The sequence below is a fragment of the Corvus kubaryi genome, unplaced genomic scaffold, assembly GCF_017639235.1.
Source record: "Corvus kubaryi isolate FWS band 111438036 unplaced genomic scaffold, C.kubaryi_AGA036_p1.0 37397, whole genome shotgun sequence".
Classification (NCBI taxonomy): domain Eukaryota; kingdom Metazoa; phylum Chordata; class Aves; order Passeriformes; family Corvidae; genus Corvus; species Corvus kubaryi.
Window position 1 is genome coordinate 5,683,998 of NW_024581136.1, and position 19,602 is coordinate 5,703,599.

Sequence of the window (19,602 nt, forward strand, 5' to 3'; positions counted from 1 at the left end):
TTACAGAGAATGGGAGGATGACTACATAATTTTTTAATGTGAAAAATGAATTAAAGCAGTCGTTGAGCTTTTGTTCTTGCTTTTTCTTAAACACAATGTTGTGGCGGTGCCCTTGGCAAATGACACAGATAATGACACCTGATAAGGTGAGAGTGCAGAGTGTGTTTGTGGGTACACAGAACTGTTCGGATGATGTTTACCCAATCTCATCAAGTAAGAGAGGAAACCTACCAAATGATAGTGCTAGGGAGGACTGTCAGACTGAAGAGTAATTGGAGGATTTCGAAGAGAATTTTGAAATAAAGAAAACAAAGCATGTGCTTGCAAAGAGTCCGCTTGAGATGAGTACTTATCCAGAGTTATGTGGTAAGGATTTGTTGCTGTTCTAGTGAGCTGTTGGAAGAACTCTGCAAGTTTTCTGTATGCCATAAAATATTATCAGACCTTTGCCTTATTTAAAAATATTAATCCTGACCCTTGTTTTGTTTTTTTAGAACATATATATAAATGGACTCCTTTAAACTTTCTCTATCCAATGTTTCTTGCTACAGGTATGTTTATCATTTAATCCTCAAAGCACACTGTTGGCAACTGGAAGCATGGATACCACTGCTAAATTATGGGATCTAGAGAAGGGAGAAGAAGTAGCCACTTTAAGTGTATGTTTGCAGTCCTCATGTTTTTAAAGGTGTTCCTTGCTATCTTAGTTTTCCAGCTGGGATAAATAACACTGTAACCATTACAACTGTTTGCAAACCTTGCAGTTTCTTTTACCAGGTGGTCCCATAGTGACTGCAGTTACAAAACAGAGTAAGAAAACTTGAAGGGAATGAGAAACCTGTGGTATTTTATGAGTCCTATTTATCAAAAGACAGATTTTCTCATTCCAGTGACATTACTGCTATAGATTAGAATGCCTTCCATCACTTGTTAAAACCTGCTGCTCTACTGTCAGTTGTGACCTCCTCTGTATGGTTCTTCTTCCTGTAAACATGAGCAGAGGGCAGACATCCAGTAATCTCTAGATTGTCATCTCTCTTTGCTCTGCATGGCTTGCTGGCATTCCCCAGGGTCAGACTGGCCTCTGCTGTTTCAGTGCATTTGTCTCACATAAATACTAACTAATATGTAGTGAATAAGCTTCCTGCTTAAGTGGTGTGCCTGAATTTTTGCAGTTGTTGGGATATTGACTATGCCACAGTCAGGTAGATCTTTCTGTCAAAATTGTGATGTGCTGGACAAGACAGTAAATAAAATAGTGATGAGTTATGGACGGATTATACTGCTGAAAAAAGACTACATATTAAACTTTATTAATGGAAAAGTCATAATTCGTATTCTCATACTTCTTTCTAAAAATTCTCAGGGACACTCAGCAGAAATTATTGCTCTGTCTTTCAATACCACTGGAGACAGGATCATCACTGGCTCCTTTGACCATACAGTAGCAGTATGGGATGTTGGCACTGGCAGGTACTAAAGCACTAATAAATATAATTTTACTTTGCATGATTTCAGGACAAATTAAATAGAAAATGTTGAGCTACACATTACAGAGCTTGTATTTCATTTAGAGTATATGTTCCTTCATCTTGTAATTGGTTGCTCCTGTTCTGTTTGTTCTTTTGAAAAGGAATGCTGCTCATGAAATGCTTATGTGTTCTTTGTTTTAAATATCTATCTTATGAGCACTAAAGAGGCAGAAAGAATGGACAGATCCTGTGCTTGTTCCTGGTGAATTCTCCAAACAGGAAAATATTTTATCAACATGGAAACTCATGACTTGCAAAGTGTCTACAATTTCTAGGCTGTTTAAGTAGAAAGAAAGTATATGTTATGTTATAGAAAATTAGTCTGGTTATGGTGTATGTTTCCTTCTCACAATCCTTTGTAAGTATAAATTTAAAAATGTGTCTCCTCCAACTGTAGAGAACAAAATCTCTTGATTAAGACGCCAAAAAATAATGATGTAGAAGCTAAATATGAACTTGTGTAATACTGACAAATCCACTTGTTTTTTCAATGGGAAACTCAGTGTAAGTAAAATAATAAAATTATCACCCTGATTACTGACAAAGTAATTTATGAAGATAACCATTCTATTTTGTTTACAGGGGTCATGCCTTTTTTCTTTTTGTGAGAGCAAGGGGAATATCTCTGAAATTTAATAAAAGGGATGTGTGTGTATAGAAATATCTTGGTGTAATAGACAATATATATCAAAATGAGACTAATTGTGTGATTTATAAGTACTGTACACATAGTACGTCATTTAAGGCTTGATCCTGTGATCTTTGAGCTTATTCAACACCAACACTCAGTCAGCAAATTGACCTTTGGATTCAACTTCATTCAGCCTGATGTTCTTGCAAGTATTTTTGTTTGAAAGCAACTTTTTCCAGCTTAATGTCTGAACCTACAGTGAAATCAAGGTCTGGGGATTTTAAAGTTACATTCTTTATTCTATGAAATCAATGTGGGCTTGACATCAGGGCCAATACCAGGAAGTGGAATATGAAGGAGAAGATTCTCATTTAAACACTAGCAGCTCTGGTGAGTAACTAGTGGGCAATAGAATTGTTCCAAGACCAGCAGTTGGCTTTCACATGCCGCTTGGACATGAATACATTTAGGAATAATGAAAAGTTGCAGTCAGAAAGGACATGACCAAATCATAATTTGCTGCAGACAGGTTCAGGTAGATTTGCAAAAATTTTCTAGGTGAGGTTTTGTGTGCTTGTTTTTGACCTTGTGAATTAAATGAGATGTACAGCTTTCCAAATTTGGGTTTCTTCTAATTTTGCTGGCTGGCCCTAGTGAGCATATGTGTTCCTGAGTTTTATTTTGGGTAGGTACCTTGAGCTGTACTGAAGTACAGTTCTCTGAAGGAAGTGCAGTACTCTGAAGGAAGCTGATGAAGGGACAAGAAATCAGAACAAGGTTCAAGATTTTCTTCATATAATACTATGATTTAAAAAAAGGGTGGAGGGGGAAACATGCTTTTGTAATACAGGTCTATATTTCCATGGCAGATAGTGTCTATATTTCCATGGCAGTTGTAGTTCAGTCTGCAGAGCTGCATTTGGCAAATCAACAGCCCGTACCTGTACCTGTGGTCAGGACTGCTGAATACCAGGGTGCTGAGAGAGAAGCAGTTCCTCATTTGCAATTATGGTCAAATACTAGAGCATCCAGATATCAAATTTCACTTGGCAACTGAAGGCTAAGGACATACTGTCATGACTAAAGCTGATTGTTTTTAATAAATAACTTAAATGGAAATTTTTAATAGCACTTCATAAGCCTCTCTTCTGTGTTCTTTCTGTGTATCTGATAATGGTTTCTGTGAGATGTTCTCCACATTGCTTTATATTCTGTTTATTGACCAGATTTTTATGTCAAAGCTTGAGGCCCACACTGCCTTTTTTAAAATTGGAAGTTTAAGCTTTCGACTTTTAATTTAAAACTTTTTTCTAGGTATTACTAGATATTTATAGTAACAACAGTCTTGATGGCCAAATAATATGTTTATAAAATTAAGTTTTCTTCTGTTATCTGCTTGTTGATTTTTGGTTTTACTGTAAAAAACTCTACACAATTACAGCATTGTAGGCATCACAGTGTTAGACAGTAAAAGGAGTAATGTAAAATGCTATGAATGTAATCAAGTTTCTCTTACCAGAAACAAATAGAAAATTCAAATGCTCAGGAAATTTTCTTTGCTGTTCATTTAGCACATATATCAATTTAGCTACCCTTATATATCTTGTGCAATGAGTAAGAACATTTCAGTCACTTAAGATCTTTAGTTGTTTTTCCAGTCATTAGTTTATCTGTTTTTTACAGTGTGCTTCTATTAATGATGCAGTGATGCTAGCATAGTGATTATAACCCAATTTACTAATCCTTTACTACATGTATATCTCAATTAATCTTTTTTAGGCTTTGTTGCCTTATGGGCCATTAATTCTTGGAAGCAGTATTGGCTAATTGTAACCTCTCTATTCAGATAAAGCTGAAGAATTTAATGGGACTTGTATTGTCAGTCTTGTGCAGCAAGAAGTTCAGGATTAATGAGGATTAGAAATCATATTTCAGTTGGGCTGTCATTTGCCTGTTATTTGGGAACATGCTCGCATTAAGTACCTGATTAATTTCCATTTGATCTTCAGTGGATTTTATAAAAGGTTTAGATTATATAGAGTTTTAAAGATGTACTGTTTACAGTTCATTGAAGTAGGAGAATGGAAGAGTAATGTGGAAAAACTTGCTGTGTATGCTTAGCATGTAGGTGAATACAAGGAATCTGTCTCTGCTACTGAAAATCATCACATTTCACTGGAAATACATTCACTAAAATATTTTTGAAAGAGAAGGGAGGAATTTTCCATTATATTCCTTACTGCCTCTTTTTGCCAAAGATAGAAAATGGAATTGATGTAGTACTAGAATCCTAAATGAGCTGCAGCACTCCATTTAATTGCTTTAATGGTGAAAACTTGACACCTTAACTATACCATTTTCTAAACTTATAATTTATATGTGTATATAAAAATTCACACTATAAATATAAATTATTATTTTAAATTTCTTTTTTGATAGGTTGTTACATACTTTAATAGGCCACCGAGGAGAGATTAGCAGTGCCCAGTTTAACTGGGACTGTTCTCTCATTGTCACTGGATCAATGGACAAAACATGCATGGTAAGCTGGTTGAGTAGGTAGTGAGTACACTACTTGTCATATAAAATGTATCTTTTTTAAATTGAGGAGCATTATTTTAAAGTAGTGCATATAATGAATTAGAGAATTTACAACTAAATGTAAAATCTATATTCTTACTCATTTCAGTGAAGTCTAGTTAAGTTTTGTTTAAGCAATACACTGAACTAAAAAATGTATAGGACTTCATTAAACTAAAGAGTGACTCATTATTGATTTATATTCAGCTTTCATGTTATTACATGTCAGATATCAGAAAGGGCCTCTACAAGTTGCTTTTTCAATCAACTAGCTATCTATAAAGTATATTAATCAAAAGAAGCAATCCAATGCCCCCTGTTGATCTGTGCAGCTGTGGAATGCTGTGACTGGGACGCACATAGCGACGCTGGCAGGGCACAGGAAGGAGGTGTTGGATGTGTGCTTTGATTATGCTGGGCAGCGCATTGCAACTGCCTCTGCTGATGGTGAGTGAAGGGCCTGGCACTGCTGGGAGCATTGCAACTGCAGCATGAAACACCTTTGTCCTTTCCCTTTGGCTCTGCTTTGAATGTAGCTTGATGAAAGAGTACTTAATTCAGTCGTTGCATTACAGAAATTGGGCATTAAACTTGAAAAGTTTTCTCCAGTGAAAAAGTTCTTTTCATACTCTAATCAACTCAACATGTCTTTCCGCTTTGACATCAAAGTTGCAAGGAAATATTTCACTTGTGGCTGGAAATACATTTTAAATGTGTAGGTAAATAGCTTTTGAGGGGTTTTATTTGGTGGCTCAGATTTAGGCTTAAATGAAAAAGTAGTTGGAACTTTACTGGTGGATTTGCTAGCAGGCTTTCCTAATGCACAAGAGAATACACAATAAAGAGATAGTGAAAGGAGCAATTTTGGTTTTTTATTGGTATGCAGAAATTTTACATGTTTATTATTTGTCTAGGAATCACAAAAAACAGTTTTTTATATTCACCTGCTCCGTTATTTATATTATACAGCATAATGACAATACCATTTTAGTTCTAGATACACAGTTCCAGAAACGGGATACCAGGCTGGATGGGGGGGACTATTTGGGTCTCTTTTCCTGTACTTTCTGTATTAAGACAAAAGACAATGTAAGAGGTTTCCTGAAATTTAATCAATACCTTATTAAATATGAGGAATAGATTGTTAAAATTAATATCTGAAATATAATGAAAGCTTTCTGAATATATTGTACATGCATTCTGAAATTACAGGCTTCAGTAGTCCGTGTTCTACATGGACCTTTGTATTCACATTTTAGATATTTTCCAGGTGAAACCATTTCTGGTCAGGAAAGGAAGTCAATCTTTTCCAAGCAGATTACAGATCTTGTTAACATACTTTACCCTTGGAGGGAACTCTGTGATGATTGCCTTCTATTTCTCTTGAAATTAAACCTGAGGATGAGTTCCTTCTGACCTTATTGAAATGTTCTTACTGAAATGCATGCTTAAGCATAACAATCACATATGGCTCCTACTGCAACAGGGTCAGCAAGGGTCTATAATGCAGAAACAAAACAGTGCATTGCAAAGCTAGAAGGGCATGAAGATGAAATTTCAAAGGTAAGTTGTGTGTGGTTTGCACCTTTTTTTATTTGACTATGTGTGAAATCCAATCCACCAGTTATTCCATGACACAGGAATACTGTTAAAGAATGTGGTGGTATAATAATTAATATTTAGGATTGATAGGTCTAGCTAAGAAGTTATCTTTACTAAGAGAACATTCCTTTTAAAAGCTATCAGACAACAATTGTTTACCAATTCCCCACTTCTGAGCTAAGACAATACTGAGTGTGCTACTCCTTTAGGTTCCAAGAGCCACCGCTCTGTATTGTCATGTCATTTACCATTTGACTTCTTAGAATAGTGGCAGCTACTTAAGTCCATCCCTCCAAAGGGCTGGACACCTGGCTTTGTTGCCATTGAAATGACTGGTTTGCCTAAGCTCTTTCCTTTTCCTGAAGCAGTTTGTCAGTTGGGTCTGCAAACCCTCTTGGTAGAGAAGGGGAAACGGAGAGGGAGATGCTCTCTGAGTGTTCTTTCAGTGTGGTTATTGTTAATAGAGCTTCTGTCTGACCTGCCCTAAATTGTGCCTGTGTTATTCTGCCATTGTAGTCCCACGTTCTCTGACAGAATAAGCACCAGGTTTTTACTCGTTGACATCTTAAGGCTGTTGCCTCTAAGGCTTTTACCATCACCCTTATCCCTTGCTTCTACCAGATGTGCTCCTCTTTACTCTTTTTCATTTCTCTGCACACCTGGTTTATGGAATGGAACAGAAAAACTATATTTCTGTGGAAAAATACATGGAGTCTTATTTTCAAAAGTCCATAAGGGCTTTGGAGGTATACAGCCTGTTTCAAGGATCACTTGGTCATGAGGAATGTGCTCATGTGCTTTGCTGGAAGTCTTACCTGGCTCAATTTTGAACACCAAGGTTCTGTTCCAAATACACTTAGTTGCTTCCACCATTGTACATATTTTCAAACTTTGTTATTTGTTGCTTGCAGCTTTTCATTATTCTTTCAAATAGGTAGTTCTCCCTAGCTTCCAAGCTAGTGTGTTAAGTCTGTGCTGCTTTTTTGATGCATTTTGAAGTTGAAATATTAGTATTTTGAATCTAGGATGGTTCTTAATGAACAAAACTTAAATGGTTTCATTCTATTGATTTGTCTATTATAATCATTTCGCTGAGAGAATATTAAGTTCAGAAGGATTGGTCTTTCCTCAGTTGCTAAAATCACTGCAGTATTTCACACTGAGGACAGTCTGAACCCCTGCTGCCAAGAGGGTGGATTAGAGACAGCTTCCATCAGGGGCCTTAGTGCCAGCATGATTTCTGTGCTGAAGAGAGAATCTGCTCCTCTGGGAGCATGTGGAAAGGGCCATGTATTTCTACAGGTATTCTGTGGAGATGTGACCACTTGGGAAGGTTATTACTTGGAAATTGAATTTCTGGGTAAAAGACATTTTGCCCTCAGTGATTAAGCAATTTTGCATTCTATAATAAACTGGTATTTTCTGGTGTTGGAAAAATGTACCTGATTATCTGGAAATCCATGAAGTTTTGGCAGTGAATGTTTATCAAACATAAAGACTTACTATAAAATTAATTGCTTCCAGTGCAAATTCCGGTACTACAGAAATTTATGTTATTTAATGTAGAACTCTATAAAATACGTATAAATTTTACATTGGAATAATAATAACATTTAAATAAAGTTGCTACTTTTGCTACCAGTTGTGATTTTGGGGCTTGATATTTGGAAGATACGATCCTGTAGTAAGGTCATGTTATATAAGGCCTTTGTAAATACACGAAGTTTTCAGCCACAGAAGTTTTCCAGCATGACTCTAGTGGAATACGATCCTTTTTTAGCTAAAAAACTATGCAAGAGTTGCTGCTTTCTATTTTCATCTGTCAGTCACTTGATATGCTTCTTTCTCTAGGCATACTGACTTGTTAAGTAACATAACTTATTTCTGTATTTTTTAAAGGTGTGTTTCAACCCCAAAGGCAATTGCATACTAACAGCCAGTTCTGATAAAACAGCTCGACTCTGGGATGCTGCTACTGGACGCTGCCTTCAGATATTAGAAGGTCATGCTGATGAGATCTTCTCCTGTGCTTTCAACTACAAAGGTGATACAATCATTACAGGTAAGTAGTATATTCCATTTTTCTTTTCTTTTTTTTGGAGACACATCTGAAATCTTGTTATGGTAAAAAAAAGTCTGAAAACTTTCCTGGGGCCGTATGCCAAATGCAGGTACCAGCAGTAACTTACAGTATAGTCAAGAAAATCTAGAAATTCACTTTCGAACTGAGGTTTAAGAGAATATGGCCATGGACAAATTTGTGCAAAGGCATGGGCATGCCCTCCCATCACTCCAGTGGGCACATACCAGCACCAGAACAGTGACTAAGCCATTTTCTCACCATGTATTGCCATGAGGGAGGTGTGGATGAGCAAAAAGCAAAGGTTTTCAAATGGGAGCACACCTTTTGTGTATTTGGTACTGAACTCTGGTCAGGTTTCCTTCATTTCAGACAAGAAGTCAGGGGATGCAGGATGATTTCAGCTAAAAATGCTGCCCTAGATCCTGCTGCCTGTTGATAGTTGTGGAGAAAAAAAAATTTATGTGTCTCCTGGGTACATTGTTGATGTAGGTATTAACAAAAATGGATAGACTGTGTGATACAGCTAAATGATTCCTTCACCATGTGTGTTTATTACTAGGGAGCAAGGATAACTCCTGTAGAATCTGGCACTGACTGAAGAAAAGGAAGGATCCAGTTTGACGTATGCCTGCCTACTTTGAGTTTCAGAGTCAATAAACTCTGCCTTTCAGATGTGTTTTCTTTTAATCTCTTTGTTGAAGTAGAACAGTTATCTAGATTTGATAGGTTTGATTTAGATATGAAATCACAGAATTGCAGAAGTTGGAAGGGACCACTGGAGGTCTTCTAGTACAACAGCCTGCCCTGCTCAGCACCCTGTCATCCAAACAGGCTGCCCAGGACTGATGTGGGTTTGAATATCTCCAAGGATGGAGACTCCACAGTTTCTCTACACAACCTGCTTAGTATTTGAACACTTGCATAGTAAAGAAAAAAAGTAGGGTTTTTTTTCCCCTCTTATGTTTAAATGGAATAGATTCTTGTATTTCAATTTGTGCATGTTGCCTCTTGACTGAGTAGCACTGAGAAGAATCTGGTTTGCTGTCTCAGTCACCTGAGAGAAATCTTGATTAGTGAGAATGAATGCATAGGATGGCTCAATTTCTTTATGTGTAATTTTTAACTTGCAATTGTTTTAATAAAAAAAAATAATAGAGCAGTATAATAATTTCAGTTCTGTAAGGAGTGGTGGTATGCACTTCCTTTGAGTACTTTGTATTATTTTTTTTTTTGTGTGTGTAATAAAATATTGAGTTAAAATGCCAGTTTTTCTTTTTGTAATACAGTGTCCCATTCATATTTCTGGAGAAAACCAGCAGCCATTTATGAGCTGCCTTACTATTAACTATTACATGCATGCTGTAGTTAAACACCCCTCTCATACTGACCCACATCTTCCCATTCAATCCATTCCTTTCTGCTCAGTCTCCTACTTTGAACTGAGGTAAAAAAAATATAATATCAGTGGTGACTTCAACTTGGAATCCTGGCCCAAAGATTAAGTCCAGCATGAAGAACCTCTGCTTACCAAGGATTGGAAGCCAAGGATCCTGACATAAACTGAGAAGTGGATGAGAAACTCCTGCAAGTAATTTACCAGCACACAATGAGCTTTTAGCTGGGCTTACCTCTCCCAGCAACTGCCAATAGCTTTCACCTGTGCAGAGCTCACTCCATGTCCTAAGAGAGCACCTGGAAGGGCAGTTGCTCTTTGCAGGCTTAGTGAAGGAGCAGAACTGACTGGTCTCTTCCAGCAGACTTGGAAGAAGGATCAAGAGGCAAAGACGGAGAATAGGAATGTACAGCAGAGAATGAACTTTGAGGTATTTTGTTAATCTGTATCTCTGGGTGATTGTGGACCTGACTTCTAAATGATGTTAAATTTAGAAGGAAGTTGCTAATGCTGATGTGTTGTGACTACCTCTGAGTGCTTGCCAGTATCCTTGTGTGTAAATGAAGAAATGAAAGTGCCTGTCATCTCTTGGCAGATTTCCTGGTTGTTTCAAGCAGTGTTGTGGGAGAAGTAAGCAGTGTGCTGCAGATCATTTAAAATGAAATTTTCACCAGTAGGCAAAGTGGCTGATACAAATGTTTCTTTAATGCTTGTGGTGCTTCCTGGGTTTTTGTGCAAAAACTTCTGAAGTAAAATTGTGTATCAGTAAGTTGGAATTGAAAGGGGCGGGAAGGGCAATGCTGTTCTGTGTTGGTTTAGAATTGTCCAGTGTCCCTTGATTGATGTGCACCTGTGATCTGGGGCATTTCCAGCTGACAAAAATGGAGGAAAATTACTATAATGAGATGTATACAGTTACTGCTACGTAGTTAAAAACTAGAATTTGACTTGCTGTGTAACTATCACAAAGAAAAAAATATTCTTTGGACTGTGATTAGGTTGGTTTTCTTCCTGTTGCCTTTTCCTTTATGATTTTTTTTTCTTATACTATGCTAGTGAATCAAACATCTTTAATAGCTTTTGGCTTCGAGCTCTTGTCCTATTTTTGCACAAATTGTGGGTTGAGATTTCATACAGTAGGCATTGGACTGGGAGGCCATCTGGGTTCTATTTCTGATTCTTCCTAGATTCCTCAGTGTGTAGAACTGCTTTTCAGGCTAAGTTGTCCAAATTTCATGCTCAAATATGAAATATTTTCACATCTGGTGTGATTCACAGCACTGCTGGAAAGGATGCTGGCTCGGCACCTTGTAAGAGTTTCAGTAGTACTCTAGATACTTTCTATGAATGCTTTGATCTTAGGTTCTCTGCACCTTGGTTTACTCATATGTGGATTTAATAAATTATAGAGGTACACGTTAGGAATGCATTGCATAAATGTGTCTTCCTGGACCATACAGTGGGTCTTGCAGCAGCTTTATTCCTTTCTCTGATTCCGCTTTAGTCCCTCAGCCAAAATGATGAATCTGTATGTTATCACTCTATTAATTGGTACTTTTAAAATCCACATACCTTATACTCTTCAAGTGCTACTTTAATCACTATGTAATTGGAGTGAACTGTGGCTTTCAACATTACCCTGAAATGCTGACAAACTTGGCTCCCTGTGACCTTATTGAAAAGGATTACCTCAGGAGAGCCCTGAAGTGCTTTAGTAAGGCTTGTCACTGTAGAAATCCTATTTGCTGTATTCTTTCTGTCCTTTAGACCTTTGAAATCCTTTCAGGATAAACCTCTGTGAACATACAATTCTGTTTCTCTGGGAAAGAAGTTTGTGTCATGTAACTGCTCTTGGACAGAACATACACTTCACAAAGATGGGGATTTCCATGTACGCACACGATGTGTACTTGGACTTGTGACATGTGAGATTCAAATTCTTTCTGAATAGGTGATGACACTAATACTCACACCCACTCATGTTTTAGAAGTGGCATTTTGTGTGAATTTCTTTTTTCGTCTCCTTCAGTGGGATCACTTGCATTTCCCGGGTCGTTGGTGAAAGGATATGGAAATATATAAGGCTTTTTTTTTTTCCAGTTTGCTGCACTTTACTGTCTAATTCTCAGCTGAAGCTGGGAGGAGGATGCAGTACCCATCAGCCAGACGTGTCTTCACTGCAAATTTTTTAAATTAGTTTGATAGTCCAGCTGTTTAATATAACTGTCTGTCCTGCTAAATGCTGCACAACTGCAAAATGCCTTCTGAGGGCCTGTTCCTTGTGATGACTGGGTTCAGAGTGGGTTGGAAAAACTGAAGTAGTGGCATTATAGGTTTGCTCATATGTGGCAAAGTCTTAGGAATGGCTCTGACTCAAATTCTTAAATTGGCCAGTATGGATGTGCTTTCCTTCTGAGCTGCAATTTGTTCTATATAGGTAGGTCATGTGGGTTCTTTATTTCAGTGGACTGGTGGGTTTTTTTCCCCCTCTGACATTTTGAAATTTAGAGTTCAGGATTCACAGTGGCATTCCTATGCTTTTCTGTCATGCAGCTCTGCATGAAACAGGGCAAGAGAAACAGTAAAAATGGCCTCTTCAGAAAAGTTACCCACTGAATTTAACAGACTGTTTTTACCATAGACCACAATAAAATAGTTAATTTACTTGAAGACACTATGTAAACCTTGAGAGGTATGAAAAAATTGAGGTAGATTATAGTTTTCCAACTTCTAATCTCAACATTAAAAGAACTCTAAACACAACAAAATTAAAAATGAAGTTTTTAAATACCTAATTCAAATACAGTAGAATTGCTTTTTGAAGAATAGCAGATCTACAGGCTAAAATTTGCTCTTCACTATGTGGGTGGTACAATCAACCCTTGGGTGGCAATGCACCTTCCCCTGAAGCTGCCTTCAGCAATGGGAGCACTGCAGCCATGGTTGCTGCTCCTGTGGGTGGCCTCTGATGGCCATGGCATCTCCTGAGACATCTTCAAGAACTTCTCCAGCTCCCACTTGAACGTGTGTACAAGTCTTGCATCCTCTCATTTGATAACTTCTCATCTCTTTTTGTTTGCTTTGAATCTGGCTTGTGTGAATTTAATTTGTTGTGTCCTGGTTTTTATTGTGAAAGATAGTGAGCAACCACCCCCCATGTTGTTAAAAACCTGAATCATGCTCATGTAGAGGGAGATTTTTATCTAAGGCTGTATGTAGTATGTTGTTCTCATCTCGTTGTATTTAATGCCCACTCCTAAAAAACGCTGAAAAAAATTAAGGATGGACAAATCCTTTTCTGATTTAGTCAGCAAAGTTGTGGTTTCCTTTTCTGTGTAGTAGTAGAAATACTGTTGTATCTAGGCAATAGGGCAGTACACAAGGAGAGGGAACTCCTGTCTCCCCACCCTCCTGCTCACTTTGGCAGGTACTGAAAGCAGCCAGAGTGAGCACTAAGAGAGATTTGTATGTTGAGAGTTATTCTGGGCAATCAGTGTATCACTTATCTTTTTTTTATTTTGATATTTTGAATGTTATGTTTAGCCTTTTATCTCTTGAATGAATTGTGGAACCCTGAGTAGCTTTGGCACGGTGGTAAGACCTGGAACTTGCTCTGACTTGTTTTGGTCAGAGCCATGGATCAGATTTATCATTGAGAAGCAGAGTTTGAGCAGCTCCAGGGATGGCAGGCAAATATTTAATAGGTCAAAAAATCCATAGCTCATTTGTGGACATTTTAGGAAGGCAAAGAGGACACACATTATAACATAAATTTATTTCTGAATAAATTACAACATTAAGAACTACTGTCCAGAGAAACTGCATCACACTGTTACAACTCTGTCATGATAATTTGTGCTTTGTAAACATTTATTCTATCACAACAAAAAATTGTATACTGACATCTAACTGTATTTGGCTTAAAAATAAATACACTTTTCCATTTATTAACCAAACAAAGCACTTCAAGTCTATATCTCTTGGTGCTTTTCCTTAGCTCTCAGCCTCACAATTGCTGAGCATTCAGAGTTGCCACTCATGTTAGTGGGAGTTACAGATGTTCAGCAGTTCTTCAGGGCTGGCCCAGTGACTGCAGAATTATGTTCAGTATTTGCAATAATTGACCTTTATTTTGACTGTAAAGCGACCTCTCCTGTTCTGTTTATACTGCAGAGTAGATGGAGAATTACTCATGTTACTCAATGCTCCACATTAGATTTTGATTGGCTAACAATTTGTACTTTGTAACAAACAAGTGATGCAATCATGCAAGATTCATAATGGTTTTAAAGATAAAACTGAGAATATGGCTCTTTTTCATAAATTATTTAAAACTACTTAAAAATTGTCAAAAATATTTAGTGCAAAAGGATAGGTTTTTTTTTTCCCCAAGAAATATTACAGAAGCATATACTGTTATACGGAAAATAAAACTTCTATTAAATTTTTTTTTGGGAATAGCAGGCAGGTATTCTATTACACTATTTGGGTAGGAGAAATGAAAAGTATTTAAAAAAAAATTGCAGATGAGCTGTGATGTTATAAGTTATTTTCTCCTTTAAATTCAAACCCAGTCTCTTTGGCAGAGTCAAGAGAATGTACCACTAAGTGCATGATACCAACAGATCATCTCAACAGGACGATAGCAGAGTATATCTTATCAAACAATTATAGAAATGCTATAGGAATGTGAGCTCTCACATATGGTCCAAACAGTTATATCCAAAATGAATACATATGTCTGCTGAAATTTTAACAAACATTTTGCTTTCTTGTAAGTTACAAAAATTAACACTGAGATGTTTAGGATGAGATGATGCTCTTTTCAGATATGCATTTCTTCACCTCATTAACAATTTATTCAATTACACTAGAATTAAAATAGTACTTTTTTCACTGCTTTTAACTGATATGTAGAATGTTACATAGTGCTTTCAACAGAAGCCCCTTAGGTAACAATTGTACTATCATTATTCCCTTTGGCCAGGCAGGGATAGTGAGGCACAGAGGTGAAATGACACGCTCGAGGTTGCAGGGCAGGGCTGGGGCAGGACAGGACTTGGGAGCTGCTGCTCTGGCTCACAGAGCTGTGTGCAGGAATCTACCAGGTATAGCTAGACTGAACTGCACTTCTTCCCAGGGAAAAGGAATCAGTTTTATAAGGATAGTAACTGAGAGACTGGATCTTCTTTGGGAAGATTGCAGGAATCACGAACAGCTATGGAAGAGAAATAAACACATGGGAAGAAATGAAAATGTGTTTTCAGCAGCTTTTTATTGTGTTGTCTAACTGCAAAGGTGTTAAGGGTTCAAAAGCTTTTACCCCTTAGCAGATTATGGGGATTAAAAAAAAATGATAAATATTACTTATCTAGGGACAAGGGTGTCTCCAGACATTCTGAAACACACTCTAACAGTTAAACTGTACAAATATCGTGCTGTTTTAAAACTGAATGTTAGTGTACTATCCCATTTTACCTGACCAATTTAATCAAATTGATGAAAATGGAGTATATTAGATAATTACGCCTTTACTATGTAGTTCCTTAATTCAGAAGGCTAAAAATCCATCCCCTCATTGTACAGTGCATCCTATAGCACAACATATCAGAAGTCCCTCATGACACAGAAAGACACAATAAATTTGGGTTCACTTTGTTCCTGGGTCAGTTGTGGAACGGACTTGTGATGTTCTTCTAGAGTTTGTACATCTTTGCACATTTTATTCAGTGATGTTCAGAAATCAGAGCATTACACAAACCACTGCTTATTTAAACTGGAATAAAACAGAAATGCTGAACCAGTGAACTCTGTTAACCCAATTCAAGCAGCCAATCGAACAGGCTGGGTGTCATCTCTCTGCCCTCCTCGCTGAGCTTGCAGTACTGCACCACGGCTTGGAAGATATCCCCCACTTTCCAGGACTTCCGCTGAACTAACTGCACAACATCTAGAAACTGAATAAAAATAACCACAATGAAATACACTTAGGATTTGGTGAACATTTTCTAAGGTTTTGTGAAATGCATGCACACAAACCCTTGTTAGCCCACCCTTTTTAAATGCACAGCTGTATGAGGGAGTGGACACCATTCGGTGCACAGCACCATCAGCCTTCTTTCTATTTATAAAAACTTCATTTCTCAAGTTCCATAGCTCCCCAAAGACTGATAGGCTCTCATGACATTTTCTAAATTAACTGCTTCTGTCAATTATTTCTGATTTATTGCAATGAAAGTAACAACAGAGGAAGTGAGTTCGCTAAAGGATCACTATTTTCCTTGTTACCAACAACTTGTCAAAATAATGGAAGTGTGACTGTCCATCTTTAAAAAAGTATTTTTTCATGACTGTTAGCTATATTTTAATTTACACTTAATTTTCTGTATTTCCATATATACATCCCATAGTATTTAAAATATTCACATAGTACTGGTGAGAAAGAATTTTGTGTAAAATTTTGTCACATGAAGACATTTGTCACAGCTGTTGTTGAATCATAGAGAATATCTGTATTTGATTTTTTTTTTTTAAATTTCCAGAGAAACCAGAGGTTAAATATATGTTCTTAGGCAGCTGTAAAAAAATCCCAAGTTTTGTCCACTTTGTACTTAAAAATGGGCTTTACAGGGTCATCCATCTGGTCCTTCTTTTTTCTGAAGCACATAAATGAAAATCAAAGCTTTTCACTTCTCTGAATTTCACAATAATTAGTTTGCTCCTTCTATGTTTCCAGTTTTAAACAACACAAGAAAAGATTGTGTCTCTAGTTAGTGTAGCTGTTTGCTATTTACATACTGAAGCCTAAACTTTTAATATGTATTTTAATGATATTTAATACACACGTGATTTCCAAGAACACTGTTGTAGGCAGGATGTGCTTCATTATTCCCTAGAGTATTTTTGCAATTGAATTAACTGTTTGCCAAAGCACATGGGTAAAGCTGACAGCTGTTTCTTTAATTAGATGCAGTTTGGACTGTTGCTGTTGAATGCATTTTAAATTATGTTTATGATTCCCAAATGCATGTACTCAAGAAAATCAAACAATATCTCTGCTGCTCAAAATGATCTTCCCATAAGAGACCAAAATACTGATTTGTAATACTTTTTTATTAATTGACTTAAATACTAACATGTTTGTAAGCCTTAAAGCTTAAGCTGCTCTTGCTGATCTTGGAAATGGATCTGTTTTGATCTTTCCTGAAATGCTGGGGTTGGTATTTGGTGGTGTCTGCAAAGGAGCACCAACTGATCATTCAGGAATGAATGATGTCTGCAGTTCTTGTGGCTGTTTTGGAGTTCAGTGTTGCTCTTGGCTCTGACTTGGACTAACACCTCAGAAGGTTTCTCAGTGATCTGTGTCTGTCCACTTCTCTTTGCAAAGAGACTTCTGCTTTCAAAAGCTGTATCCCCAGCTGCAGCAATTTATGAACAGCCAGGCACAAGTTCAGACCGACCTGAGGCCACCCTGATCAGTGTTGCAGGCAAGGCAGAACACGCATAAGGACTGAAAATCTTAAGTCCAAACAATGTCTCACATTATAGTGACCACGTAGCAGAACTTTGTACATGTGATGTCCACACACCAGTGTTTTTATTTTTTAAAGCTTTGTACTTAAACTCCATGTAAACTATGTGTGGCCTTTCAAATGTAGCCACATAAAGGACTGTTAATTCTGCCTTGGGCATTGGTATTTAATGTATCATTAATATGAAAAAGTGAACAGATTAATCAAAGCATGCCATAGAGACTTTGGAGAAGGTCTCATGGTGACATCTGCTTGTGCCATAGACAATCAACTATATATTTCACATGCTTAAGTTCTGACACACCTGTCCTCTCATTCCTTTCTCTAATAAACAGTATTGCCATCTTGCTGTAATGAAGATGTTTTTGCATCTGCTTTTAAGCTCAATAGCTTCAATAAATCATAACTGCCACAGTTATGCACACATTAATAGTATGCCCAATTCTGTAGACGCTACCTTTTCAATTCTGTTTTCCTGAGATTTCTTAAAATAGATGGTTGGAATTCCAAGTTCAGAAGCAGCTATCCACTGCAGGGTGGCTCGCAGCTCCACATCAGGGCACTCTGGTTCCAGATCGAAGTTTATCACCAGGAGGTCCTTTTGACAGTTGGCTGTTCCCACTGAAAGCTCAGAAGTACTTTCTGGAAGAATAATCCCACCAGTTACTGTGCAATTACTTTTGTTATCTTCAAACTGTATATTTTAATTGATATGGTTCAACTTACCCTCTGTGTTTTCTGTCTGTTCTTTAAGGAAACCCTTTTCTTCTACTAATTCACTTAGAAACAAACAACAACAAAGTTTATTAGTCATACTTAGGAACAGTCTACAAAATTACTTCATGATGAATAAACTTCTCCCTCAGTGCAAGACCCAGAAAACTGCAAGAAAAAGGTTACATAGGATAAAACAATAAAATGCTGAATATATTTCATTATTTAATCTGTAAATCAGGAAAAGCTGAATTGCAGCATTTTTCTGCAGTAGGATGAAGCATTTGTGTTAGTTATGCCATGTATTACGTTTCACCAGGATCTGTGTATCTTTACAGTTCATGTAATGACAAGCAAATGACATTATGGTAAGACACAGCAAGTCTCATAACCTGGGTGGAAATGCTGAATTTCCAATGTCTGCATTTTGCAGTGACAATTTGCTGACGTCACTGACTTCAGGAAGTTGCCATGTTCAGTATGTGATGTGCAGTCCATACGTTTGGGCAGTGGGTGTGCCCTGGCTGCATAATGATATTCACCAGCTGGCAGGTTGTACCAGGATCTTTAGGCAGGATGTACTTGCACATCTCTTGATAACTGAATTGCATGTTCAGTAGAAACGTTCCCAGAAACAACAGGTAAGATGTACTGTGGGCCAAATTATTATTGTTATTATTATTGGAAAGAATGCTATTGGATTTTTAAAAATTGGTTTTAATTGATCCTTATTTGCTTGACCCTACTTGGTATTACATTAGAGTTTTGATAATATTTGAAGTTATTAGAGAAGAAGGTTCATATGACAGAAAACTGAAACTACAGAGAACTGTCTTGTAGACAGGGTGGTTGATGGATCTGTGTTCCCGAGAGATCCACCTCAGTGGATTTTCCTGTAATCTTTCACTGTCTGGTGCCCTCACTCTGCACAGACGCCTGCATGTGCTTTTTCCTGAAACCATGGGCAGGCACAGCAGCAGGTGCAAAGCAGGGCTTGGCACGGTTTTGGCAGTGTGAACGATTTGCAGTTAAAATTGGACTAAACATCAAGTCTCACTTCAATGACTACTTACTTAATCATAGGAGAAGATGACACGTTCTCCTGATAAATTTCCAGGTCCATAATGCCAAGACTGCTAGTTGTACTGCTGTTGCCATTGCTGACAAGGCAAAAGTTTAAGTATTAGTGCCAAGCTGTGCTGAACATGTCTCCATACATCTTTTAAAAATTTATTTCTGTACAAAACAAATTGGGGAGGAACCCTGTTCCATAAAATCAATTGTGCTCAGCAAGTGGTTCCCTGAATGAAGCACACTAGTCTGCTCAAATTAACGAGTCTTTTATTAAAGTCATTCTAGATGGAGCATGTATCAAATGCATCAATGCATCAAGTGATGCTGTAAATTGGAGGGAAAAAAGTGGACTCTCTTCTTGGGAATGGCTCATGCAATGAACACTTGGCCTCAAACAAAAACCGAGTCTGTGTGAGTCCTTGAAAAGAAAGATTAGCAGGTCCAGAGATGTCCTGCAAGAA

At 37.4% G+C, this 19,602-nt stretch overlaps 2 protein-coding genes across 14 annotated transcripts in view; one reads left to right on the forward strand and one right to left on the reverse strand.

Annotated features, from left to right (window-relative positions):
* The window catches only part of DAW1 (dynein assembly factor with WD repeats 1), a 247,791-nt gene that overhangs the window by 10,480 nt on the left and 217,709 nt on the right, over positions 1-19,602 (forward strand). For 4 of the 6 annotated variants that reach the window (XR_006018445.1, XR_006018444.1, XR_006018443.1 and 1 more), the window contains exons 7-13: positions 552-659; positions 1,367-1,473; positions 4,603-4,705; positions 5,076-5,190; positions 6,230-6,306; positions 8,245-8,407; positions 8,988-10,251. Coding sequence is in view for 2 of the 6 variants with exons in the window: in XM_042042568.1 (XP_041898502.1) it covers positions 552-659; positions 1,367-1,473; positions 4,603-4,705; positions 5,076-5,190; positions 6,230-6,306; positions 8,245-8,407; positions 8,988-9,022 (708 nt within the window). In the remaining 4 variants the exon portion in view is untranslated. Of the gene's footprint in view, positions 1-551; positions 660-1,366; positions 1,474-4,602; positions 4,706-5,075; positions 5,191-6,229; positions 6,307-8,244; positions 8,408-8,987; positions 14,223-19,602 lie in introns of those variants that run through there. The other 2 variants (XM_042042568.1, XM_042042570.1) reach the window with 2 other exon arrangements.
* The window catches only part of LOC121671237 (SPHK1 interactor, AKAP domain containing), a 66,403-nt gene continuing 60,378 nt past the window's right edge, over positions 13,578-19,602 (reverse strand). For 7 of the 8 annotated variants that reach the window (XM_042042560.1, XM_042042563.1, XM_042042561.1 and 4 more), the window contains 4 exons: positions 19,141-19,227; positions 18,080-18,132; positions 17,811-17,995; positions 13,578-15,778 (listed from right to left, as the gene is read on the reverse strand). In XM_042042560.1, coding sequence (XP_041898494.1) covers positions 15,635-15,778; positions 17,811-17,995; positions 18,080-18,132; positions 19,141-19,227 — 469 coding nt within the window. In that variant the 3' untranslated portion in view covers positions 13,578-15,634. The remainder of the gene's footprint in view (positions 15,779-17,810; positions 17,996-18,079; positions 18,133-19,140; positions 19,228-19,602) is intronic. The other variant, XM_042042567.1, reaches the window with a different exon arrangement.